This window comes from Rana temporaria, chromosome 9 (genome assembly GCF_905171775.1).
Source record: "Rana temporaria chromosome 9, aRanTem1.1, whole genome shotgun sequence".
Lineage (NCBI taxonomy): Eukaryota > Metazoa > Chordata > Amphibia > Anura > Ranidae > Rana > Rana temporaria.
In genome coordinates, this window is record NC_053497.1 from 137946691 (window position 1) to 137972999 (window position 26309).

Here is a 26309-nt window from a genome sequence, read left to right on the forward strand (position 1 = left end):
CTTATGTTTAAAATTGTCTAAAAATTCATTTTTTTGCCTATTCAAACCAACCAGATTCTCCCTTAAACAAATGTAAGAATTTAGTTGGGGAACCCAAGCACCTTTATTTCAGACACTTTGCACAGAAGCATATTTCCTGGTAGAACAATTATAGATATAGTAGATACAGTAACCAAAATGATGGTTGTTTACCAGTGGTTTGACCATTATGCCAAATTTCTTCTTTGGATTTTCGGTCTCAGAGCAGGATTATAATGTCTACGTCAGCTAATGGTCTTGGTCTTACAGAAATGGAGCATATGTGCACATATTTGTGATGAAAAAAACTCTAAAATATAGGAGTAGTTCCACATTCCAGTTCCCACAGCATTCTTGATCTAGATCTTTAACAATACAAATGATATCACAGTTCAACAGTTGCAATTGATATACTATGTATGTGACCATCTAATATTAGTCACCAAATGAAGAGTTCTATCCAAAGTTTAATAATTATAAAAAGTTACCAGTAGGCTAAAAGTTGCAGTTTACTGTTTAATGTTAAATCACAGTAGTTAGATAAAAGCTACTTAGGGTTCCTATTACAAGTTAAAAGTAAGGGCTTCATTATTGGTTACTTTGTCTATCCGTGATACAAATCTTAAGAGCCTTTTTGGTCTTTTAGCAAGACATGGTTACTCTGCATTATGGCATCTTCTATCTACTTATATTGGTGGCAGTAGCAGGAATAGCAAGCCAGCACCAGCTTTATCTTGTTGTTTTCTGAGGGATTCCTAATGTATTCTAAAGCCAGGTTGGTGAATGTATTGCACAGCGTAGGTTGGGGACAAACTGCACTGTCCCCTCCCATTTTGGTGTACCTGGACCTTCCTAGGGTCACTACTTTAAGTAACAGTGTGCCTGAAAATGGTCATAGGTAGAAACCCTGTGTTGGCTTACCAAAATGTTTTTTTGAGAAAGACATTCTGGTTGGGGCCTTAATTCCTATAGTGTACCTCACTGTGCTGCATAGACTGTATGCTGCCATCTTCAGTTGAATGGACACATGCAAAAAATGTCAGGAAGTTCACTCCTAGGCATAACCCTAACCCTCTAACAAGGAAAGCATTACAGATTGAATGGTGTGCCATTTGTAAATTGGCATTGATTGAATTGATCTTGGCCTGTTTTGTCCTAGCAGTAATCTGGCAATGCTTTGTGTTGTATTACATAGGTGCCTGATAACAATAACACAGATGTGGAAGATTGAACCAAGTGAACATATGGTGGCAGTTGCTGATGCTGCCTAACCAATATGTAATCACCTAAAGGGGGGACGTGCTGGACTATCTCGGTACTGATAACATTGACACATATAGTATTGTAAAACATTACTTTATTACATATAAAAAATATACAAAATTCAAAAAAAAACAACGAACAATACCCCACCCAAAAGCAACAAGTTACTTTTAACGGGTCAAGTTTCTGTTGAGATGGAGTAAAGCAGGTTCCTCTTCCGGTTTCGCAGACTCAGCCGCTTCTTCAGGAGGAATGATCTATATAACAAATAGTATAATAAACCAGAATATAATAAACAGCATGCACTTCACTAAAGTTCACTTGGTTCAATCTTCCTATTCAAATTTGGATGATGGCACTTTTTGTCAAATTTTTGCTGAGCTTTACATGAGGCTATTCTCAAAGTTTCGTCAATAACTCATAATAAACCAATAAATACGTATGTGCTTATTTACACAGGTACCCCCACCCCACTTGTTCGCTGGCTAAAAAACGGAGTATTTCTTACCGGTAATGTTCCAGGGATGACCCAGTTGGGCAATGGTTCCTTACTGATTGAATCACCACTGCCAAATCATACTGGAGACTACATATGCTTGGCTACTAATGAAGCTGGCTCAGCAAGAAGGAAGACTAAGCTGGTGGTATATGGTAAGCAATAAGATCACACATGACAACTGCTAATGTTTGCAGTTTGTGAAGTGAATGGAAAACTTACTGTATTATTGCCTCATCAGCACCACCAAGGATACTAGAGAATGGACAGGCACAGAATATCTCGCTGATGGCCAATCAGCCTTTGAGTTTGGGCTGTGAAGTGAATGGAGTCCCCTTCCCGACAGTCACTTGGAGCAAAGATAACAAAATTGTAAGTTGTCATCACATTATAGGGACATGTAGGAGTACGTGCACATAAATATCTATATTTATAATATATATATATATTTTATATGAGAGAGGGAATCAGTAAAATCTATACTACCACTACCTGGGTAATTGGGATCACACATGAAAATAGATTGGATGTTCGCAATGGAGTAGAGTGGAGAGATTAAAGGTTAATTACCAAAACTGGCGAGTGCAAAATCTGGTGCAGCTCTGCATAGAAACCAATCAGCTTCCAGTTTTTTTTGCCAAAGCTTAATTGAACAAGCTGAAGTTGGAAGCTGATTGGCAGTTTAGGTAATAAATTATCTGGTGTCTATTGCACACACTATTTATGATTCATAAATTGATACAAGTAGCTAGATTCACGTAGGGTGTCCTAACTTTGCGGCGGCGTAGCTTAGCGTGTTTACACTACGCCGCCGTAAGTTAGCGAGGCAAGTACATGATTCACAAAGTACTTGCCTGCTAAGTTACGGCAGCGTAGCATAAATGCGGCGGGCGCAAGCGCGCCTAATTCAAATTCGGCTACGGGGGCGTGTTTTATGTTAATGGAGCTTGACCTGACGTGATTAATGTTTTTTTGGAACGGCGCATGTGCCGTCCGCCTACATTTCCCAGTGTGCATTGCGGCAACGTACGCCGCACGGGCCTATTGATTTAGACGTGGACGTAAATGACGTAAATCCCTATTCACGGACGACTTACGCAAACGACGTAAAATTTTCGAATTTCGAAGCGGGAACGGCGGCCATACTTTAACATTACTATTCCAACTATTTGTTGGAATAACTTTAGGCGTATCTGTACTGCGTCGGCCGGGCGTACGTTCGTGAATAGGCGTATCTAGTGATTTACATATTCTATGCCGACCGCAATGGAAGCGCCACCTAGCGGCCAGCCTAAATATTGCACCCTAAGATAGGACGGCGCAAGCCGTCGTATCTTAGATAGGTTTAAGTGTATCTCTGTTTGAGAATACACTTAAAGCGGTCCTCCACCCTAAAGTGGAGTCCCGCTGATCGGAACCCTCCCCCCCTCCGGTGTCACATTTGACACCTTTCAGGGGGGAGGGGGGTGCAGACACCTGTCTAAAGACAGGTATTTGCACCCACTTCCGGCCACACGCTACGGGCGAAAGACGGGCATTCCGTCACATCCCGTCTGTCGCCCGTTGTGTGCTGGGAACACTCGGCTCCCAGCACACAGCGTGTGAGCCAATCGGCGGGCGCAGCGCGACTCGCGCATGCGCCGTAGGGAACCGGGCAGTGAAGCCGCAGCGCTTCACTTCCTGGTTCCCTCACCGTGGATGGAGGGGGGAGCAGCAGGGTGACGAGCGATCGGCTCATCCTCTGCTGCGATCACCGCTGGACTCCAGGACAGGTAAGTGTCCTTATATTAAAAGTCAGCAGCTGCAGTATTTGTAGCTGCTAGCTTTTAATATATTGTTTTAGTGGCACATCCGCTTTAAACTTAGGTCGGCGCAGATTCAGAGTTAGGTCGGCGTATCTACTGATACGCCGACCTAACTCTATCTGAATCTAGCTAATAATATGTAAGGAAGAGATTAAAGCTGACTTCATCCCACACTGTGAAGGTTAAATGCTTGTTTGCTTGTTTATATCTAGGGAATGGGAAAAACAGTTTTACTTGCCTCCTTCTCTACTTTTCCAGCAGACGGCGCTCCCCTATGCTCCAGCAGTGAACTGTTCCTCAGCATCCTCATGTCTGGTACAGATCCTTTGCTGGAGAAGTGTGGGATTGCTATAAAAAACAAACATATATACTGACCCGGTGAGCCAACTGTCAATCAGGCAGTTGGGTGGTTCCTGACAGTATTGTCAGGATTCATCTCAAGCCTGGAGCAGCTGTCTTGTCAGCTGATAGAGGGGAAAGGCCTGCTATTAGATGACTGTGGGTCACAGGAGTACAATAGTAAATGTACTCTTGTGACCCTAAAGAGAAGTACAGACAAAAAAGGTTTGGCTGTACTTATCTTTTCAAAGTGGCACTACACATGGAGTTTTCTATTGTCTGTTAGTTTTGAAAGTTTTCTATCAACAGCCATTGTCCAGTTTTTTTTTTATCTGATGATATAATGTAATTTAAAGCTGAAAATCAATTATTTAATGTATCTCTTAAATTATTTAATGTATCTCTTAAATGTATACATGTATTTTGTTAACATGCAACTAGTAAAAGTACCTGAAATTGTCTTTCATCCCCATCAACCTAATATCCCCTTCACAGTATCACTTAGACTATGAGAGGGCAGGGCAGCATGTAGGAACCAGTAAGGCTTTGCTGCAGGACACATGTGCTGACAGGGAACTTGCTGACACGAGGAGGTAGCAGTGAGATGACTACTCAGCATGTTGGGCTTAGTGGGGACAACACTTGTGACTTGTGTCACCTTATTTAGCTTTTACTAGTTTACCCAGCCCAGTTGACGACATTTTTTTTTTTTGTAAAATCTTTTTATTGAGTTTTAGGTCACAGTCACAACAACATACAATGACTGTAAAAAAAAAAGGAAGAGATGTGGCTCTTGCAAGGGCCAAAAATACAATATACTGCAACATGCGGTTTTAAACAGTGTAAAAGGGTCACATCACTAATAAAGAAGGTATGGCTCCCCTAGGAGGACATTCAACATAGGCTTCAACAATGCAAACTGGAAATAAGTGAAACAAGGATAAACATAACATGGCATTTGGCTAAGTGATAGTTACAGAGTAAGAGATGTCAACTCGAGAATGCTACAGAAGCTGTTGAAGGCTCCGCTAGCAACTTGGACCTGATCTTGTCATATTTTTTTGGGGCAACCTCTGTTGGCATAGGTGCCTTTGTAGAGGGGCACGCTATTATTGACCAGTTGCTTCCAAAAGTCAAGAGGCGGGGGATTGGTTTTTGCCAGTGGAGTGCTATAGCTTTCCTGCCATAGGAAAGAAGTAGGCCGACTAAGGTGCGCCCTGCAACTGTGGGTATTAGTTGCTCAATTAAGCCCAAAATACAGTTAGATATGGAGAGTTGCAATGACGTGGAAGTAACCAGGTGTATGAGCCCCAATCAGGGCCGGCCCTATCATGGGACCCGATGGTACCATTGTACCAGGCAGCAAATTGCCGCCCGCCCGCCATCCCATTCCACCAGCTCCGCTCTCCACTCCACTCCACTGTGGGGCTAATTGCCGCCCGGCCGCTCCTCCCGTTCTGCTCTCCGCTCCACTGTGGGGCTAATTGCATGAATAGAGCCATAACAGGTCATTTTTATACTCCTATACATGTAAACAACCATAACAGGTCCTCTTTATACTCCTATATACATGCATTCTTGGTACCAGGCAGCACAATGTCTTGGGCCGGCACTGGCCCCAATACCTCTTCCCAGAATTCGTCAATGACTGGGAAGGTCCAAAAAATGTAAGTAAAATCTCCAGGGGTCCCCCTCACAGCACCAGCACTCGGGGGGAGAGCTGGAGTTTAAAGGGGAAATCCCATATGTCATCCCAGTCATCATTGTCGAGGTTCAGCATGTTTTGGAGCCACCTAGCTCTGAGACCCTCTAAAACAGGTAGGGATGTCATAACAAGATGAGAGTATAATTGGGTTTTTCTGCGCATTCTGATCTGAGGAGATCTTCTAACGCCGACTGTATTACCTGAGGGGCAGAATTAGAGAACTGACTGCTGAAGGCATGTGAGAATGAGTTGAATAAATTGTATGATTCTACGAGCTGCAGCCAACATATTCTGTTTGACTTCTTTTCTACTAGATGACTGAGGCACCGGGGATCAGTTTTCAGTCTGCTGGTCAGGCTTTGCGCTTTCACCGAATGCGTAAAGATGATTCAGGATCATATACGTGCAGGGCGGTGAACCGTGCCGGAGAAGCCCATCGTACCTACAATATCCTAGTATTTGGTGAGTATGGAAAAGTCCTTAATGCTGCCCAGAACTCTGGATTTCAAGTGTGGTCCAAAACGGACATATTTACAAACAATGTGTAGTAACTAACAAAGAGTTGTGCAGGCTCAAGCTTGCATGGCTCTTGAAAATGTAGAAAAAGGAGCAGCCACTGGGGCAAGCCCCTTTGTTAATTAGGAGCAAACAGTTCTCTGTTTACTGACAGCTCATATCCAATATGACAAGGGGGCATCTGTCGGGAATTAGAAGCAGTTCTCTATGTATAGAAAACTGCCGCATTCCCTCTGTTAATTATGTGCAGACCTGAAGAAATTTCTATTTCACTCTGAAACAGAAACTGGTGGAGATGAACCTGAAAGAGGTGCACACCATTTTAATAGGGCTTGTAGTCCACAAAAATGTTGGCTTGTAAATTTTAGATTTGTATTAACAAATAAATACTTTTGGGCCCGGATTCACAAAGGAGTTACGACGGCGTATCTCCAGATACGCCGTCGTAACTCCGAATGCGGGCCGTCGCAACTCGGCGCCTGATTCATAGAATCAGATACGCCTCACAATTGCCTAGATACGAGCGGCGTCTCCTACGCCGTGCATATTTACGCTGGCCGCTAGGTGGCGCTTCCGTAGATTTCCGCATAGAATATGCAAATTAGCTACATACGCCGATTCACAAACTTACGTGCGCCTGGCGTATCAAGATATGTAGTTTACGCAAGACATACGCCGGCGTAAAGATACCCCTCATAAAGCAGGGGTAAGTCATGTTAGGTATGGACGTCGGAAACATACGAACAGCGCCGTATTTTACGTTGTTTGCGTAAGTCGTCCGTGAATGGGGCTGGGCGTAGGTTACGTTTACGTCGACTAAGCATTGAGCGGGCGCAATTTACGTTGAAAATTCGACGTGATACTGAGCATGCGCCGTTCGGAAAAAGCGTCATTTATGTGGGGTCATGATTAGTTTACATAAAACACGCCCACCTCTTCCTCATTTGATTTAGGCGCGCTTACGCCGGCACATTTACGCTACGCCGCCGTAACTGCTTTGTGAATACTGCATTTGCCTCTCTAAGTTGCGGCGGCGTAGCGTAAATACGATACGCTACGCCCGCTTAGTTACGCCGCCCTACGTGAATCTGGGCCTTGGACTCTAAATGGCAATCTTATTGTATTCCCTATACTTCCCATCCACGCTTTCTTCCCCAATAGATTTTGGTTGGAGTGATGCTTTAAGGGCTCATTCGCACAAGTGCTCAGCTCTGTAGAGTGTGAAGGGTCATTTGGGTACTTTTCTGTCCTAGTGCTGAGCTGTGTACAGGCAGCCCAAATAATTGGACACACAGTAGCTTTACGGACTGACCCTGAGTTTGACAGGTATGCATTAAACAACTTTACTATTTTTGGGAGCAAGTATTTATTTATTTCATTTTGGATATTACAAACTTTTATAAAGCAATATTAGTCTGAAAATAGTTTGAATACTCAGTAAAACTTTGTAAAAGAAGTGGTTATAGTTGTCTTCATTTGCAGTGCCGCCAACGATCTACGGGGCCGGATCTGTCCAAGATTTGACGGCACGAGAGGGGACAGAAGTGGAGCTACAATGCAGAGTGTCTGGGCTGCCTAAACCTCAAGTGCAATGGACCAAAGATGGACAGTAAGTAAAACATCCTTATAAATGTCTGCCTAATGGCTAAATGCATATCACAGATGTTTTCCATGTGAATTTGGCCATAAGGCAGCAGTTTAAAATGATTTCTATTGATGTCACCTGTGTTATACCATATGGGTGCCTCCACGAAACAGAAATGCCGCGTACACACGATCGGTTCGTCTGATGAAAACGGTCTGATGGACCGTTTTCATCAGACGAACCGATCGTGTGTGGGCCCCATCGTTTTTTTTATCCATCGGTGAAAAAACTAGGAACTTGTTTTAAAATTATCTGATAGTTAAAAAAACTATAGAAAAAAACGATCGTCTGTGTGGAAGTCCATCAGTTAAAAATCCACGCATGCTCAGAATCAAGTCGACGCATGCTCGGAAGCATTGAACTTCATTTTTCTCAGCACGTCGTTGTGTTTTACATCACGGCTATCTGACACAATCGGTTTTGTAACTGATGGTGTGTAGGCAAGACTGATGAAAGTCAGCTTCATCGGATATCTGATGAAAAAAATCTATCAGACCGTTTTCATTGGATGAACCGATCGTGTGTACAGGGCAAAAGTCTGTATACCAATTGGTGCAAATTGGGGGAACGCAGTTACGGCACCTCCAGCTCTGAATGTATGTAATGGCAAGGGGTGCTGGGGTGTTCTGGAGGGTCTATTAATGCTGGCTGCTGGGGGATCTATTGTTGCTGGGGAGGTCTATTGTTGCTGGGGAGGTCAGTTGTTGCTGGTAGAGGATCTATTGTTGTTATCTTATGCTACTGGGAGACAATCGTTGCTGGGAGACATCAACTGTTGAAGGAGGGGTCTATTGTTGTTAGCTGGTCAGAGTCTATTGTTGCTGGCTACAGGTGATCTTTTTTACTTCCTATCATATACAAATTACTTAGTACCACAACTTAATACTTGGTTCTGAATCCATTACTGAGATGTGGGTAAGGGGTGGAACCAAGGAATGGTTCTCATAGGTGGATAGGGAGTGGAACCAAGGAATGGTGCTCAGAGGTGGGTAGGGGGTGGAACCAAGGAATGGTGCTCGGAGGTTGGTAGGGAGTAGAACCAAGGAATGGTGCTCGTAGGTGGGTGGGGAGTGGAATTAAAGAATGGTGCTCGGAGGTAGGTAGGAGGTGAAACCAACAAATGGTGCTCTGAGGTTAGTAGAGGGTTGGAACCAAGGTATGGTGCTCAGAGGTGGGTAGAGGGTGCACACAACAGGTGGCTCTGCAGTAGGGAGTTCCTGCACCTATTCTCTCAGAAAAAAAGCCCTGATTATTATTATTATTATTATTATTATTATTATCATGCAGGATTTATATAGCACCAACGGTTTTCCCAGCTCTTTACAACTGTACAGTTACAATACAGTTCAATACAGGAGGAATCAGAGGGCCCTGCTCATTAGAACTTACAATCTAGGAGTATAGTATTTATTGGCCCCCAACTCTCACAGGGTTTTTGTTGTGCAGCCTCCATATGGGTAGGACTAGCTGAATGGCAATAATTTAAAGAGACCAGATGAGGTGTCTTCCAGTTTAGTTTATGTACTGAATAACAAACAGTACAACAATGCAATGCTGATACCAGATTATTTGTGTGTACCATAAGACATTTTTACAGTTCAGTAACAAGGTCGTTATAATAGACAGACTTACACGTATGCTCCTGGATTTCTCCCTAAACAGGGCCTTTCAGGCTAGCAGAAAGGTCCTTCCCCCCAACAAGGTTGTTTGCAGGGGGTACAGCATCAACCCTATGCTGAACCTATCTTTCCCTCACCAGGGGTCCTCTTGCCCTACCTCAACTACACACATTGCAGGGTAGGGTTGCCACTTTTTCTTCAAGCCAAACCCAGACACAGTAAAAAAAAATTGTTTTAGTGTACACTATTGGATTATAACAGACCTTTGGGCACTCCCAAGAGAATAGTAATGAGGAACATATAGTGCCCCCCCCCTCACTAAGGTGACCACATTTCCAAACTACTATTCAGGGACATCCCCTTGTGGTGTAACGAATCACAGCACAGTGATTGGACACAAGAGGCGGGATTTATGATTTCTCCAATCACAAGCAGAGGGCAGGGACTGTGCTCCTCTAGGCATTACTGGCCAGGACAAGTACTGTCAGTGAGTAAAGCGGTGATGTGGCAGCCTTTTTTGGGGGCATTAGTTTAGCTTGGGGGGTGGCTGTGTCCGTTTCATTCCAGGACACTGTATTGTCCTGGAATGAAGGTGCCCAGGACAGACCTGCAATATGCAGAACTGTCCCGGGCAATCCGGGACACGTGGTCATCCTACCCCTCACCCTCCTGTCAAGCCCTGTTCTGAGCCATATTCCTGTCTGAATAATGGGTCCGGGTTTCAGGCAGACTGAAATCCGGACACATAATTTAAAACCCAAACTGGCTGTTTGAATCCCAGACAGGTGGCAACCCTACTGCAAGGCATCCAAAAATAACACAGCGGTGGCTATATATCGCTCCAGCAAAATGGCTACCAGAAGCCTGGTACAAAGGACAAGTCAGTCTTTGGCAGGGTTTCCTTGGCACCCGGGGTAACAGCAATCAGGTGATTGCTGTGTTTTCTTCTGGCAGCCAACCAAGAAATGAGTAAGGAGATCTGTGGATCATATGATCAATGCAAATATCCAGCACAGCATAATCCTCACAATCTTTACTGTAACAGCCTTAAAAGCAATCTGTTAACGCGTTTCTGCCTCCAAGGTCTTTAATCATAGCTCCTCTCTGGACCTTCTCTTTTTCCATGCTGGCATCTGCTCAAATGATGACTGCACTCAGCAGAACAGTGACTGCCAACAACACCCTCCTACATATGTCTAGAATATGTCCGCCCCCGAGAAGCAGTGTGCACAGGCCTATACCTAAACTCTAAAGTTGGACTGTTTAATTGGGATTCATTAGCACAGCTTAATGTGCCAAAAGAAAGCAGTAAAAATGTGTCCTTAGGGATCAGGATGTAGGTACTAGTAGAGCTCTTCTATATATTCACAGGGAAATGGTTAGCACAGTGGGCCTGGGAACAAGCCGCTACAGAACACCCACTGTATATTAGTGTTATGTCAATCACAACTGACTAGCCCCACATTGTTTGATGGATTAAGTTGATTGAGGTCTAAGTTCACTTCAGTTCCGGTTCACACAGGGGTGGCTTCAAAGTCGTCCGACTCTGAAGCTGCCCCGTACAGTGCGACTATAGCGTAGCTTGCAAAATTACTCCTGTATAGAAGTCAATGCAAGCTACTCCGAAGTCGCCCCAAAGTAGTACAGGAACCTTTTTATAAGTCGGAGTCGCTCCTATTAGAACGGTTTCATTGAAATGTATGGAGCGTGACTTGTCGATTTGCCGATTTTTGTGCGGGAATCAAATTTGAGGAATCTGACATGTTGAAATTTTTTTGAAAAACAAACAATTTTCTAATCAATGATGGGAGAATCGTGCGAGAAGTGTAATAAAAAAAAAAATGCGCATGTGCAAGAAAAGAAAATTCCCAGAGAGAAAACAATATTTCTTTTCTGTAGCAACATGAAGGCTTGTTCGGCCGAATTTCGAAAATCAATGGTGGCATCGTCGGATCACAAAAAAACAAACTTTCTGAGTTTGAAAAGAAAATTTGTTCGAAATTCAAACAAAGGACACTGTAACTCATAATATGCATTTCCTAAAAAGTTATTTTTTTATTTTCATTTAAATAACAAAATTACAAATAACATAACAAAATGATCTAAAATCTGTCCATATGTTTGAAAGTTGGAATGAGTTTTGCAGTGGGTGTGTCTGCTCTGCAAGACATGGAGATATAGGAGAGTGCTGTGGTCATCGCCAGTGTAATATAAAGAGCAGGAAGAGGGTGGGACAGTGACACAGACACTGTAAAATTTTAGACTCCTTAAGTCTATTATACACAATGAGATTATCGGACGAATGATCTTCCTTTTTTTTTTTGTTTGTTTTTTTGCATATAAGTACGAAAATTTTCCTACAAAAGAATACAAATTCAGTGGGAATGTATTGTATTTTTAGTGTATTTGCATAGCTCCCAACTGTCCCTGATTTCGAGGGACTGTCCCTGATTTCGAGCAATGTCTTTCAAAAAATGTTTCCCAGTGCTAAACCTTTCATGCAAATTCTAAATTGCTGCATTTTTCAATTTGAGAAGCCAATATAAAGAATGAGTAGTGGTAAAAAAAAGCACTTGTGGATTTAATTAAAGTGATTGTAAAGGTTTCAATCAGTGGCGGTGCGTCCATAGGGACGCAGGAGCGCCGCCCCCTCTGGCTTGCTCACAGCCAGTAAAATATACTGATTCATACACTGTATGAATCTGTATATTTTCGCCGCTGCCGCCCACTATTCAGCTGGCCGGAAGTTGAGCGCCGGTCAGCTGAATAGCGGCAGCTGGCTGGCTGTGTGGAAGTGCCTATCAGGGCCAGCGGCCGTACGTCCGAGGATAAGACTGACAGGCGTCTCAGCCAATCAGGTAACCTGGCTGAAGCGTCATCGAGGGCGGGACGAGGGACATCAAGGGACGTAGAAGCCATAAAGGTAAGTGCCAGGGGGGGTACTGGGCACGGTGGCTACAAGTGGGGGCATAGTGGCTACAAGTGGGGGCACAGTGGCAACAATTGGGGGCACAGTGGCTACAATTAGGGGCACAGTGGCAACAATTGGGGGCACAGTGGCGACAATTGGGGGCACAGTGGCAACAATTGGGGGCACAGTGGCAACAATTGGGGGCACAGTGGCAACAATTGGGGGCACAGTGGCGACAATTGGGGGCACAGTGGCTGTGTTTGATGGCATAGTGGTGACAATTGATGGCACAGTAGCTGCGTTTGATGGTATGGCACAGTGGCTGTGTTTTGATGGCATGGCACGGTGGCTGCGTTTTGATGGCATGGCACAGTGGCTGCGTTTTGATTGCACGGTGGCTGCGTTTTGATGGCATGGCACAGTGGCTGCGTTTTGATGGCACAGTGGTTGCGTTTTGATGGCACAGTGACTGCATTTGATGGCATGGCACAGTGGTGACAATTGATAGGTACAGTGAGGCTGCAATTGTTTTTTTTTTTTTTTTCGTTTGCGCCCCCCCAAAAATTTTGAGCACCAGCCGCCACTGGTTTGAATATATATATTTTTTTTAAATAACAAACACGTCATACTTACCTCCACTGTGCAGCTCGTTTTGCACAGAGTGGCCCCGAACAGTGTTTTCTGGGGTCCCCCGGCGGCTCTCTCGGCTCCTCCCCACCTCAGATAACCCCCTCTGGGAAGCGCTCCCCCAAAGGGGTTTACATTGCGGGCGTGCTCCCGAGTCCAGTATTTGCCGTCCATAGCTGCCGAGTACAGGACTCGGCCTCGCCCCCCGGTGCCCATGCCATTGGATTTGATTGACAGCAGCGTGAGCCAATCGCTGCGCTGCTATCAATCTATCCAATGAAGAGCCGAAAAGCCCGGGCAAAGGAAGAGCGTGTTTGCAACGCAGGACTTTCCAGGGCTCAGGTAAGTAAAACGGAGGGCTGGGGGGCCGGTAATCATCAGATGTTTTTAACCTTAATGCATGGGATGCATTAAGGTGAAAAAACATGAATCTTTACAACCCCTTTAACCTTTTTTTTGGTCATTTACCCTTTAAGGGGCGTGTCCTATGCCTACATACATTTGCTAGTAGGTGTCTCTTATTCCCATCTCAAAATGTTGGGAGGTATGTATTCGTATTGTATTTTCGGATGAAAACTGTCCTGGTTAAGCAATAATTATATGATCTTGTATTGTATGAAAAAAAAAATCGTATTTGTCCTTTTGGAAAATTTCAGATGAAAGTAGTATACTAACGATCAGATTATCGTACGATCGTTTAGAAAGCGGTATTTTTTGTATGATATTCTGATCATGTGTACGGGCCTTTAGGTTGTGCAGTCATATAACACAGCATCGGGAGATTACAAGAATATGTTCGTTTCTTAAACATCCTTTGCCAGTTAAATGGACCTTTTATTTTTCAGATTTTCATTGATTCAGCTGTTTATTTAGCTTGGCTTGCCATTGAAGTCAATACTCAGTTGCGTTCAATTTAATGTTCTCCAGCACTAGGAGATAACATGCATCAGCTGTTGGTTTGCAGACATCCCCCATACACTACCATGTACACTCCACATCTGTGTGCATTTATCATCTTCTTCCCAGGGAAAGTGCTTCTCCTGCTTTCAAGTTGACTGTTCTCACTCAGCAAGGTGTCATTAAGGAGGTGGGGGAGACAAGCTGTATGTCTATTATCCCCTCATATCCTGTATACACTAACACATGGCAGGTGTGCGGTGCATATGTTACCAAGGCTGCGGGAGACGAGGGGGGCCCATTGATAGAGCTGGAGGTAAGAATTGCACTATTGTAAGCGGTCAGATTTGGGTAGATTAAAGGGGCAGTAAAAGCAGGCAGTTGAGCTGTATTTTTACCAATCCCTCTTAAAGGAGAAGTATGGGCAAAGCTTTTTTGGCTATTTACATCTCCTGTGGGTCTCAGGAGGAGTACACTTAAGCCCCATACACACTATGGGGTAGATTCAGGTAGATTGGCGTAATTTTCTGCGGGCGTAGCGTATCTCAGATACGCTACGCCGCCGTAACTTAGTGAGGCAGGTTCTGTATTCACCAAGAACCTGCGCCCTAAGTTACGGCGGCGTAGCGTAAATCTGCCGGCGTAAGCGTGCCAAATTCAAATTGTGAAGAGGTGGGCGTGTTTTAATGAAATAAAACATGACCCCACGTAAATGACGTTTTTGACTAACGGCACATGCGCCGTCCGTGAAGGTAACCCAGTGCGCATGCTCCAAATGAACCCACAAAAAGCCAATGCTTTCGATGTGAACGTAAATTACGCACAGCCCTATACGCGAACGACTTACGCAAACAACGTAATCGATGGAAAATTCGACGCTGGCACGACGTCCATACTTAACATAGGATACGCCTCATATAGCAGGGGTAACTTTACACCGGAAAAAGCCTAACGTAAACAACGTAAAAAAAGTGACGGTTGGACGTACGTTTCTGAATCCGGGTATCTACCTAATTTGCATATTCCTTGCGTAAATCGACGGAAGCGCCACCTAGAGACCACCGTAAATATGCAACTAAGATACGACGGCGTAAGAAACTTACGCCAGTCGGATCTTAGCCAAATTCCGGCGTATCTTGTTTTCTGAAAACAGAAAAAAGATACGCCGGAGCAACCTAGAAGTTACGCGGCGTATCAATAGATACGCCAGCGTAACTTCTTTATGAATCTACCCCTATTAGATTTTCTGCAGATTTACCAAAACCACGTAGTACAGGGGCCTGCCTGATTACATACAAAGTAAAACTCTTAAGGTTTCGGTATAATCTTCTTTATTGAAATTTAAAAAAAGGTAAGAACAGTAATGATCCCACGCAGGGGATATAAACATAAAGTATATCATGGCACAGCTTACTAATAAAGCATATTTGAATGTAGAAATTGTCAAACATCAACAGCCCTCCGGCCAAGGCCAGGGGTCAACATAGGGTAGAAGAGCTTAATTGCTCAGGGGTTAAGGCGTGGGGTAGTCCACAAAAAGTTTGGAAAACAAGACTAGAGTTGGGGTCTTACAAACAAACAAAAAAAAGAGAAGAAAGTGAGAGCGAGAGCAAGCGAGAGAAAAGGAAAGGAGGAACAGAGCAGGAAGGATGAGTAAGAAAATGGTTCAAGGTTCCCCCAGGTTGGGAGGATAGAGGAGGTCAATTAGCGAGGCCTAGGTTGGTCGGGTGCAAAGTGGTTAGAGCGTAGGACCACCACAGGCCCCACACCTTAAGGAACTTGGCGTGGGAATGATGGAGAATACTGGACATCTCCTCATTAATCATGAGTCGTCAAAGTGCTCTTCACCTCCGCAAACGAGACAGCCGGTTTCTTCCAGGCCCTAGCTATTGTTCGCTTCACAGTGATAAACAAGTAGGTGGCCAGCTTTTTCTGATAAGAAAAGAGGCCCGGGATCGGGCAGTGGAGTAAGGCCAATTTAGCATCCTTGCAGTATGGAAAAGAGTGGACAGAAGACCGAATACCCTCAACCAGAATCTCACTAGGTGGGGGCAGGACCACTATATATGAAGTAAGTCTCCACGCTGACCACAGCCCCTGAAGCACCCATCGCTGCATGATGGGTTTGATTTGGCAATACGGGATGTAACTCAGTACCAACGGAAACTCTTAAGGTTTGACCTCATATTTATATGGTTTTGGTAAATCTGAAGAAAATCGAATAGTGTGTATGGGGCTTTAGTTCTGCGCTCCTGGGACCCGGTTTCAGCCGAAAGCTGGCTAAACCCCACTGTTGACTGATGTCACAGAGCCAGTCTGTAGGCAGGTACAGTCTGCTGTCTACACTGTAGGTGGCGCTCAAATGCAATGGTAATGCAGAGGGAGAGGAAGTCACAGGGACAGGGTTCCTCTACGGTTTCCTGAGTCACTGGGGCAGCGATTTGATTGGATGGCCATTGGTGGCCATCTTAGGTGTGGTAGATTCTATTTAAGGCCCTGGCCCCTGGGTTTGGCGTGCTTAATGCAAGGGGGAATTTTGTAGGGAAAGATACCCTATCTGTGAGAGACAGTACTAGCGATAGGGAAAGGTTCCCAGCAAGCAGGGAAAGCTTAGGGCCGCATCTCTGTGGTTATATTTTGTATTGGGCACAAGATGGCCAGGCCGCATTCTGTCCCCTCTCAACAGTTGATATTGGTTAGGCTGGATCCTGCTTTTTCACGTTATTGGAAACTGCTGGGTAGCTGTCCCACTGGGTCTTTTGTGAACTGTTGCTGCATCACTTCAATGAAAGTTTTATATTGCACCTGACTATGTGAATTATTGCCTTCCCACCATGCTGCACCCCACCTACAGGTGAGCCAGCTGCCCGCCCCCCCACAATCCAGCACTCCAATGAGTGCTGAAGGGGCAGAGCACAGAGCAGTGACTGACAGTTATCACTCTGTGCTCAGAGCGGGCCTGAGAATTGAGCGATCAGCTGTCTTTAATCACTCAGTGTTCGATGTAGAGCAGGCGGGGGACAGCTGCATCATCCGATCAATGCGGCAGCTATCTAGGTGAGTAAGACTGTTTTTTTTGTTTGTTTTTTAAGCTGAAAATTCATCTGATCCTTGAGATTAATCCATGAGCTGAAAAAAAAATTTGAGAATAAAAAGGATAACGCCACGTGCGCGCTGCCTGGTGTACTGAGCCCAATGGGTCGCAGGATGATTGTAGCACACCTGTGAGCTCCAGCAGCTGCTGCACACTTCTCATTGTCAGGAATGATGGGGGAGCATGGGAGACGGACCCTCCCTAGAAACAGAAGCGTGAAGTCATAACAGAGGATCCCAACAGGCTCTTCTGGCGCACACATATCAATAATGGGAACAATACTGAACTACAGAGGACCTCGTCTTTCTTCCAGCTAACAACGTAGATCCTTTTAGTATAGGGCCTAATAACAATGTGATTTTTACAATGGTGGTTCTCATTCTATGATATAACCTTTACCTGGGAAACTTATTATTCAAACTACAGAAACTTTTGTTTTTCTTGTGTTTTTTTTTTTGTCTAAACTGCAAAATATTACCTATACCATTTATGATACCAGCCAGCCTGAGTTAGTTTAACCACTTGCTTACTGGGCACTAAAACCCCCCTCCTGCCCGGACCAATTTTCAGCTTTCAGCACTAATGCACTTTGAATTACAACGCTGTACCCAAATGAATTTATATATTTTTTTCCCCCACAAATAGAGCTTTCATTGATCACCTTTTCGGTTGTTATTTTTTACTAAAAAAAATTGCGAACAGGTAATTCACCTTCATTGATGTACGCTGATGAGGCTGGACTGATGGGCACCGATAGGCACTGGTGCGTGGCACTGAAGGGCATTGATAGGTGCCACTGGTGGGCACTGAGAAGTGGCACTAATAGGTGGCACTGATAGCTGGCAGTGATGGGCACTGATGGGTGGCAATAATGGGCACTGATTGGCACTGCTAGGTGGCACTGATGAGGCACTGATTGGCACCACTGGTGGGTACTAATTGGCACAGATGAGGCAGAATTGCCTCTTCCTCTTCGGGACTGATGTCCCTTGCACATAAGCCGGCGATTGGCTTTTTTTTTTCTCCTCATGCTGTCAGCGTGAGGAGGAAAAAAAAACGATTACCGAGCTTTTGTTTACATCACGTGATCAGCTGTCATTGGCTGACAGCTGATCACGTGGTAAGGGGTCAGGATTTATTTTATTCGAAAATGTCAACTTTGTGTGGTTTCCGCACTGCATCAAAATCGCACCCCATTCATGCAAACTGCTGCAGGTGTGTAAGTTAAGTTAATGACACACCAAAACGTTTTGCAAAACGCAGTGGGCTAGATTCAGGTAGCTGCGATTGATGTTACGGCCGCGCAGCGTATCGTATTTACGCTACGCCGCCGCAACTTACAGGAGCAAGTGCAGTATTCACAAAGCACTTGCTCCATAAGTTGCGGCAGCGTAGCGTAAATGGGGCCGGCGTAAGCCCGCGTAATTCAAATGTGGAAGGGGGGGCGTTTTTTATGCTAATGTGTGATGACCTGACGTAATTGAAGTGTTTTACGAACGGCGCATGCGCCGTCCGTGTACATATCCCAGTGTGCAGTGGTCCCAAGTACGCCGCAACGACGTATTGGTTTCGACGTGAACGTAAATTACGTCCAGCCCTATTCGCGAACGACTTACGCAAACGACGTAAAAAATTCAAATTTCGAAGCGGGAACGACGTCCATACTTAACATTGGCTGCGCCACCTAATAGCAGGAGCAACGTTACGCCGAAAACGCCTTAAAAAACTACCGCCGGGTGCACGTATGTTTGTGAATCGACGTAACTAGGTAATTTGCATATTCTACGCCGAAAACAACGGAAGCGCCCCTAGCGGCCAACGTAATATTGCACACAATTATACACCGCCGCATTCAAGTTACGTCGGCGGAAGAAACATATTTTTTAGACGTATCTGCCTTGGAGAATCGGCGTAACGATACGCCGACGCAGATTTGAAATTACGGCGGCGTATCTGGAGATACGCCGCCGTAAATGCTTGCTGAATCTAGCCCAGTGTGATTTGCAGAATTGGATCACATGGGTGTGAACACTGGTGCGGCAAAAAAAAAAGAGTCCTGCGCGATTACTTACTAATTTATGTAAATAACCAATCGAAACTAAACAAATCACGTTTTTTCAATCGATTTGCTAGGCCGGAATAATATTGAGGGCTGTGTATCAATTGGCAGCAATGCAATGCTTTGTACATAAATGCGATTGTATTTGGATCAATCAGATCATGGTGGAAACAGAGATGCAATTGATAAATTCTGATTGTAACATACGGTCAGATCTTGACTACCGAACAAAATCCACTTCCCCCGTTTGTGGCGTATCGATTGAAAAGATTGTCACTCCTTTTGGAAAAGATCGATCAGAAAAGAAGTCAGTTATTTATTAAAGCATGCATGGCCACCATTGGGGAGATTGTAACGTGTTGAAATGCTGTTTGTAATAGGAGATATTGACCCATTTTTTTTTAATTTCCTTGCTGTAGGCCCCTGACACCCGGGGACTCGACCCTTCAGCTGGTAGAAGAGGGACAGGTACTCCGGCTGAACGGCACCAAGCTCTCCCACCAGGGCAGATACCAATGCCTCGCCTTTAACCACGCTGGACAACAAGTCAAAGACTTCAACCTGAAGATACTCAGTAAGTTGGTACAGAAATAACTCCCGATCTCCATTCTGAAAAAGAAAGACATGTGCCTTGTGTAAATTGAAGCCGACCATACACCAGTAGAATTTCATTTAGAAAAAAAAATAAAAAATCAAAACAAATTTAGTAATGGGGTCAGTGACGATCGAATTTAGTCACAAGGAAAAAAGCGTTGGTGGAAAATTGTTTTTTTTTTCTCTGACAATTAAATTCTAACCCTGAATGTGTTTTTTTTTCAGGAAAAAAATCATACTTTACATTGGTATGGAAATCAAATCATTTTTTTGGGGGTTTTTATACAAAAAATTGTTGCATCCATAATGGTACTAGAAAAAATGCAATGCCGAACGATTTTTTTTTTTTCGTACGGAAGTTTGAAAGTAATTTTGTTGATGTATGGACTGGGTAGTAAGCATTGGTTCTTATACGGTCTATATACTGTTGGAACAGGAATACACAGGAGATCATTTCAGTATGTCAGTGTTATTCTCCCACCTAGAGGACACTGTGTGAATTGCAGTCTGATAGACAGTGCACATTGGTGGGGAAAGCAGGGCCAAGTAAATTCTTCCAAAACCTTCAATGCCCCAACATAGCTGTGGTAGATTGTTAGATCATGATCACGTGTTGCCAACCTCCAGTTTATATGTCCCTGTCTCTATCCATACCAAACAAAACAAAGTTTGGGCTATGAATACACTTTACATCCATAACTATTTATCCTAAGAAGCTATAAAGCTGATCCATTAAACCGAAGAGACAAGCAATAGCGCATAACTGCAGTTGTATCCTACTGAAACTGATCAGAATTCTTGTTTAAACACTTAAGGACCGGAAGGATTTGCCCCCTTAGGCCTTGTACACACGAGGGGATTTGTCTGATGAAAACAGTCCGCGGACCGTTTTCATCGGACATGTCCGCTCGGAGATTTCTGTCTGATGGTTGTACACACCATCAAACAGAAATCTGCGCGGACAGGATACGCGGTGATGTGGCAGCGCCGTTGCCGCGACGATGACGCGGCAACGTGCGCGACCCTGGAAGGTCACTTCGACGCATGCGTGGGCTTTCGGCCGAGCGGACATGTCCGGTGAGTTGTACAGACGACCGAACCTGTCCGACGGACAGGCTTCCAGCGGACAGGTTTCTTAGCATGCTAAGAAATTTTTGTCCGCTGGAAAACGGTCGGCTGGACAAATGTCCACTGGAAAACGGTCCGATAGGCCGTACACACGACTGAACATGTCCGCTGAAACTGGTCCACGGACATGTTCGTTCGTGTGTACGGGGCCTTAATGACAAGGCCATTTTTTGCGATACCGCACTGTGTCTCTTTAACTGACAATTGCGCCGCTGTACCCAAACAGAATGTATGTCCTTTTTTTCCCCACAAATAAAGCTTTCTTTTGGTTGTATTTGATCACCTCTGTGGGTTTTTGTTTTGCACTATAAACAAAAAAACATTATTTTTTTACTTTTTGCTATAATAAATATCCCCCCAAAAATGTAAAAAAAACGTCTTCAGTTTTGGCCAATATATATTCTTCTACATATTTTTGGTAAATAAAATTCGCAATAAGCGTACACTGATTGGTTTGCGCAAACGTTAGTGTCTCCAAAATAGAGGATAGATTTATGGTATTTTTATTATTTTGTACTAGTAATGGCGTCTATGAGCAATTTTTAGCGGGACTGTGACATTGCGGCAGACAGATTGGACACTTTTGACACTTTTTGGGGACCAGTGACATTTATACAGCGATCAGAGCTACGGATTACTGTATAAATGTCACTGGCAGGGAAGGGACTAACACTAGGGGGCGATCAAGGGGATAAGTGTTCCCTAAGGAGGTGTTTCTAACTCTGGTGGGAGTGTAATGACTGGAGGAGGAGAGAGATCGCTGTTCCTGATCACTAGGAACAACAGATCTGTCTCTCCTCTCCTGACAGAACGGGAATCTGTTTACATTGACAGATTCCCTTAAAACCAATGGGCACTTTTAACCCTTTTTTCGGCCACTAGTGGGGTTTAAAATCACCCCGCTTGTGGCCGAAAAGCGTTGGGCGCTGTGAGTGTAAAAGGGCTCTTAGTAAAGTCAATTATGGTACACAGTATAAATCATACAAAATGACATGGTACAATGCCGTACATATCCAGTGAATGATCATCATAAAAAGCACAGACACATTTCCCTGTCCAATGCATTCCATCTCATAATCCCTTTGGAAGCACCAAAAGGCATATTTCCAAGGACGACCCATGTTTAAGTAATCTAACAGCATTTTGTTAATTCACTTTCTTGGTTCTACATAAATCTGATTTATTGTTTAAAACAAAATAAATACAAATATTTGAAAGCATGTGTATGTCCAATTACTATTTTTTTTTTTTTTACTATAGCACCACCCACTGTCTGGTCATCGAATGAGACAACAACGGTGGCCTCTCTGCTGCATGGCTCTGTGGTTCTAAAGTGTGAAGCCAAGGGCTCTCCACCTCCCAGCATCACATGGTTTAAGGATAAACGGCCAATCGTGTCCAGCTCCAAGGCCTCCTACAGGGACAGTGGGAGGAGTTTGCAGTTGAGTCGGGTGCAGCTCTCTGATGCCGGCACATATACCTGCAAAGCCACTAACCATGCTGGCACTGTTGAAAAAACATACCTGCTGGAGGTTTATGGTAGGTTCCTCTACTGGTTGGGTTGGCATTTACTACTGACTAGGGCTCATTTATACATAGGGATAATGTACACAGAACCCAATTTACTTCTCTGCCTTCTATGTTTTCAGATTATAGTCTAACTTCTATCAACATTTTTATTTTTTGAGTGGGGGATATTCTATCTGTGTCCCCATTAAAGAAGACTTTCCACCTTTTCCTGTCCTGCCAGGGGGGGAGTAACCCTTTGCAATAGGGACGCAGCAATGAAAACCCTTCTCCACTCAATCCAAGACAAAATTAACCATTTCGCTAGAATTGGGCTTTAAAGGGGTTGTAAAGGTAAAAAAAATGTTCACCTTAATGCATTCTATGCATTAGGTGAAAAAACTTCCGACTATACCGGCCCCCCGATATACTTACCTGACCCCTCGAAAGTCCCGTGCTCGGCCCCGACATCCTCTTAGCTGGGCCGTTGATTGGCTAGAGCGGATGGATTGAAAGCAGCGCAGCCATTGGCTGGCGCTGCTGTCAATCACATCCAATGACGTGGTGCGCCGAGGGGCGGGGCCGAGTGATACAGTGAGCAGCTATGGCCGCTCACTGTATCACGGGAGCGCGCCCGCAGGGACTCCACACAATGCGAGGGAGCTTGCATGAATGTGTGGAGTTCTTGCAGGGAGGACCAGAGACAGCCGCCGAGGGACCCCGGAAAACGTGGATCGGGGCCACTCTGTGCAAAACGAGCTGCACAGTGGAGGTAAGTAAAACATGTTTTTTATAAAAAAAAAAAAAAGAATCTTTACTACCCCGTTAATGACTTTAAGTCCACTTTTGTGATCATGTTTAATGTTACACCCTTATTTAATATGTAACATGGCAGTGTTTGACCATTCTTCCAAAAGCGCATTTGTGAGGTCAGGCACTGGTGTGGAGGAGAAAGCCTGGCTCGAAGTCTCTGCTCTAATTTATTCCACAGTTGTTCTATCAGGTTGAGGTCAGGACTCTGTGCAGACCAGTCTGGTTTCTCCACCCAAAACTTGCTCATGCATGTTTTTATGGACCTTGTTTGTACACTGGTGTGCAGTCATATTGGAACAGAAAGGGTCATCCCAAAACTGTTCCCACAAAGAGTTAAGAGTTCCCTTCACTGGAACTAAGGGGCCAAGCCCAATCCCTTAGAAACCACCTCACATCATAATCCCCCCTCCACCAAATGATTTGGACCAGTGCACAAAGCAAGGTCCATAAAGTCACGGATGAGCGAGTTAGGGGTGGAGGAACTTGACTGGCCTGCACAGAGTCTTGACCTCAACCCGATAGAACACCTTTGGGATGAATTAGAGTGGAGACTGTGAGCCAGGCCTTCTTGTCCACAATTGCGCCTGACCTCACAAATGCACTTCTGGAAGAATGGTCAAATATCCCCATAGACACACTCCTAAACCTTGTGGACAGCCTTCCCAGAAGAGTTGAAGCTGTTATAGCTGCAGAGGCTGGGCCAACTTATTCTGACTGATTGTTGTGAAGCGATCTACCTCTTGTAAAAATCGATATGCCTGGCCTGTATAAGCAGATATAATCACTGAGGACAATCCTCATTAGATATCTTGAACTCACCAATTCCCGATTCTATTCGCAGAGGTGCTTTTATTCCAAACATCGGGTTACAGCAGATGACAGGATACAACAGTTGTGGTACTTATGCGGTCAAAAGATAATATTGTCTTTAGCTTAGTATGCAGAATACATGTGCCCTGCTACATGTGGCCTGTAGTTGCCTCCATTGCACAGGAAGTACAATCACAGGAAGAAAGTGTGGAGCATTACATAGAAAGGAAGTATGTCATAACATCAGGGAAGAAACATGGAAAACAAATGCATTACCATTCAAGGTCCCTAGATGGCAGCATGTAAACTAAACATAACGTCCATAGAAAAATGGTTCAGAGAAACAATATATACAAATTCTATGCTCCATTTGGGTAGGCACACAACTCATTATTGAAGCCTACGGACTAAGACTGGGATGCCATTACATTTTAGGTGCATGTAAAGGCAGGTGTTCCAATACTTTTGGCAATATTAGTGCCTTAATCTGTCGTTTTTAATGCGCTGTGGGTGTATGAAGTCTTCTTCTGTCTTTGGATTTGTCTCTGACAAATATAGTAGTATAGTAATATTGTAATGCACTGAATATCACATGACCGATAAACTGTTTGTGTCTATTTAGTTTCTCCAGGCATTGAGGGCGCGGAAGGAAACCCACTGAACATTAAAGCCATTGTGGGTCATCCTCTTGACCTAGAGTGCTCTGCAACTGGTCATCCTCCACCAGTTCTCTCCTGGCTTAAAGATGGACTCCTGGTATCTGAGAGAGATGGACTGCAGATAAAGGATGGTGGTCGAGCCCTACACATTGCTGCAGTGGCTGAGAGCAACCAGGGTGTCTTTACTTGTGTTGCAATCAGCTTGGCTGGGGAGACCACCCTGAAGTACTCTGTGGAGGTTCTTGGTAAGATATGGAAAAGTACTCCCAAGTACACACGGGCAATCTTTTATCTTAGCTTGTAAATGTCAATCTGATGTGCATTTTCTGCGCAGCTTAAAGCTCTTGATGAGCCCAATACTAATGGAACTCCAAGTAGACTAAATAGCTAAACATATATTGATTGCATATAGTGTATGTTTTCGGTTTTACCTGCCAAGGGATTTTGTATTCTGTGCATCCAGTCTTGTGATTTAGACTTCATGAAAGCTTAACAGCTCCGGTGTAGTGAGGGGTAAAAGACCCAGTGCTTCCTGGGGGCCCAGGGAACCGCTGATGAAAGTGGCTGTATGCGGCCATGCTTGAGTAAACGCAGATGGCTTCTGCATCAGCATTTAGCCATGCTTGCATGTAGGGCATTTCTCCCTGTACGTGCCAATTTGGTGTTTAAGAAGGAGCACCCTACACACATGCATAGGTAAGAACTGATGCAGGAACCATTGGCATTTACTGAATCACAGACGCATACAGCCATTTTGTTGTATTGGTGGCTTACATGGCACAGAAAAAGCACATGTAGGGGTTATTCCACCTCAGCACACAGGAGCTGATAAGTGTTCATGTGCATTGAGCCGCGTACACACAATTGGATTTTCTGTCGGAAAAACCTTGGATGTTTTTTACGACGGAATTCCGCTCAAACTTGGCTTGCATACACACGGTCGCACAAAAGTTCTCTGAACTTTCGTCCGTCAAGAACGCGGTGACGTACAATTTTGCATGTTGGAATTGCTACAGACGATAGGGATTTTTTCCGTTGGAAAATTTGAGAACCAGCTCTCAATCTTTTGCTGGTGGAAATTTCCGACAGAAAAAGTCCGATGGAGCCTACACACAGTTGGAATTTACGTTCAAAAGCTCACATCGGACTTTTGCTGTCAGAATTTTTCCGATCATGTGTACGAGGGATAACACACTGCACAGCTAGACCAACTCAAATATTCTCTCCGACCATTGGACAGGAGTAATGGCACTGATTAATTGTCCAATGGACAAGTTGGAGGCAGAGGGCTGATGCAGAAAGCTGCATTTTTCGACCAGAAATAAGTGTGCTATATATTGTGACTTAAGAGTCATACTGTGTTAGCTTTATAAAAAAATAAAAATAAATGTTGCAACTTTGTTGCTTTTCTTTTCTTTGTTTAACTTTTATGCAAAACTTAATAAAACATATCTTTAAAAAAAAAAAAAATGAAAGAAAGAAGTGTGCTACCTCCTGTGTGTACCGGTGGCAAAGGTAATCACTCACTAAATCATCTGGACAGAATTCCAAAATCCTTTAGCAGGCAGAGCAGTAAACATGTTTTAATCTCTACATTTAGCTTTTTGCTTGTAGTTCTACTTTAACTGGATCATAAATCATTTATTTTTTCAGTTCCCCCAAAAGTTCAGATTGGTGACGGAAATGAACACATGACAGTGATAGTAAATGACCCGTTGGATCTTTCCTGCCGTATAACTGGGCACCCAACTCCCAGAGTGTGGTGAGTGCTGTTTTTTTGAATTATCTGGTTTATGTGGAGAGGA

At 44.2% G+C, this 26309-nt stretch overlaps 1 protein-coding gene across 1 annotated transcript in view; it reads left to right on the forward strand.

Moving 5' to 3' along the window:
* HMCN2 (hemicentin 2) overlaps positions 1 to 26309 on the forward strand; it is a 345628-nt gene that overhangs the window by 179144 nt on the left and 140175 nt on the right. Inside the window, 8 exon segments of the mRNA XM_040325278.1 lie at positions 1741 to 1932; positions 2019 to 2149; positions 5941 to 6088; positions 7625 to 7751; positions 19414 to 19568; positions 21977 to 22255; positions 24468 to 24749; positions 26158 to 26266. Of these exon segments, the coding sequence (XP_040181212.1) occupies positions 1741 to 1932; positions 2019 to 2149; positions 5941 to 6088; positions 7625 to 7751; positions 19414 to 19568; positions 21977 to 22255; positions 24468 to 24749; positions 26158 to 26266 (1423 nt within the window).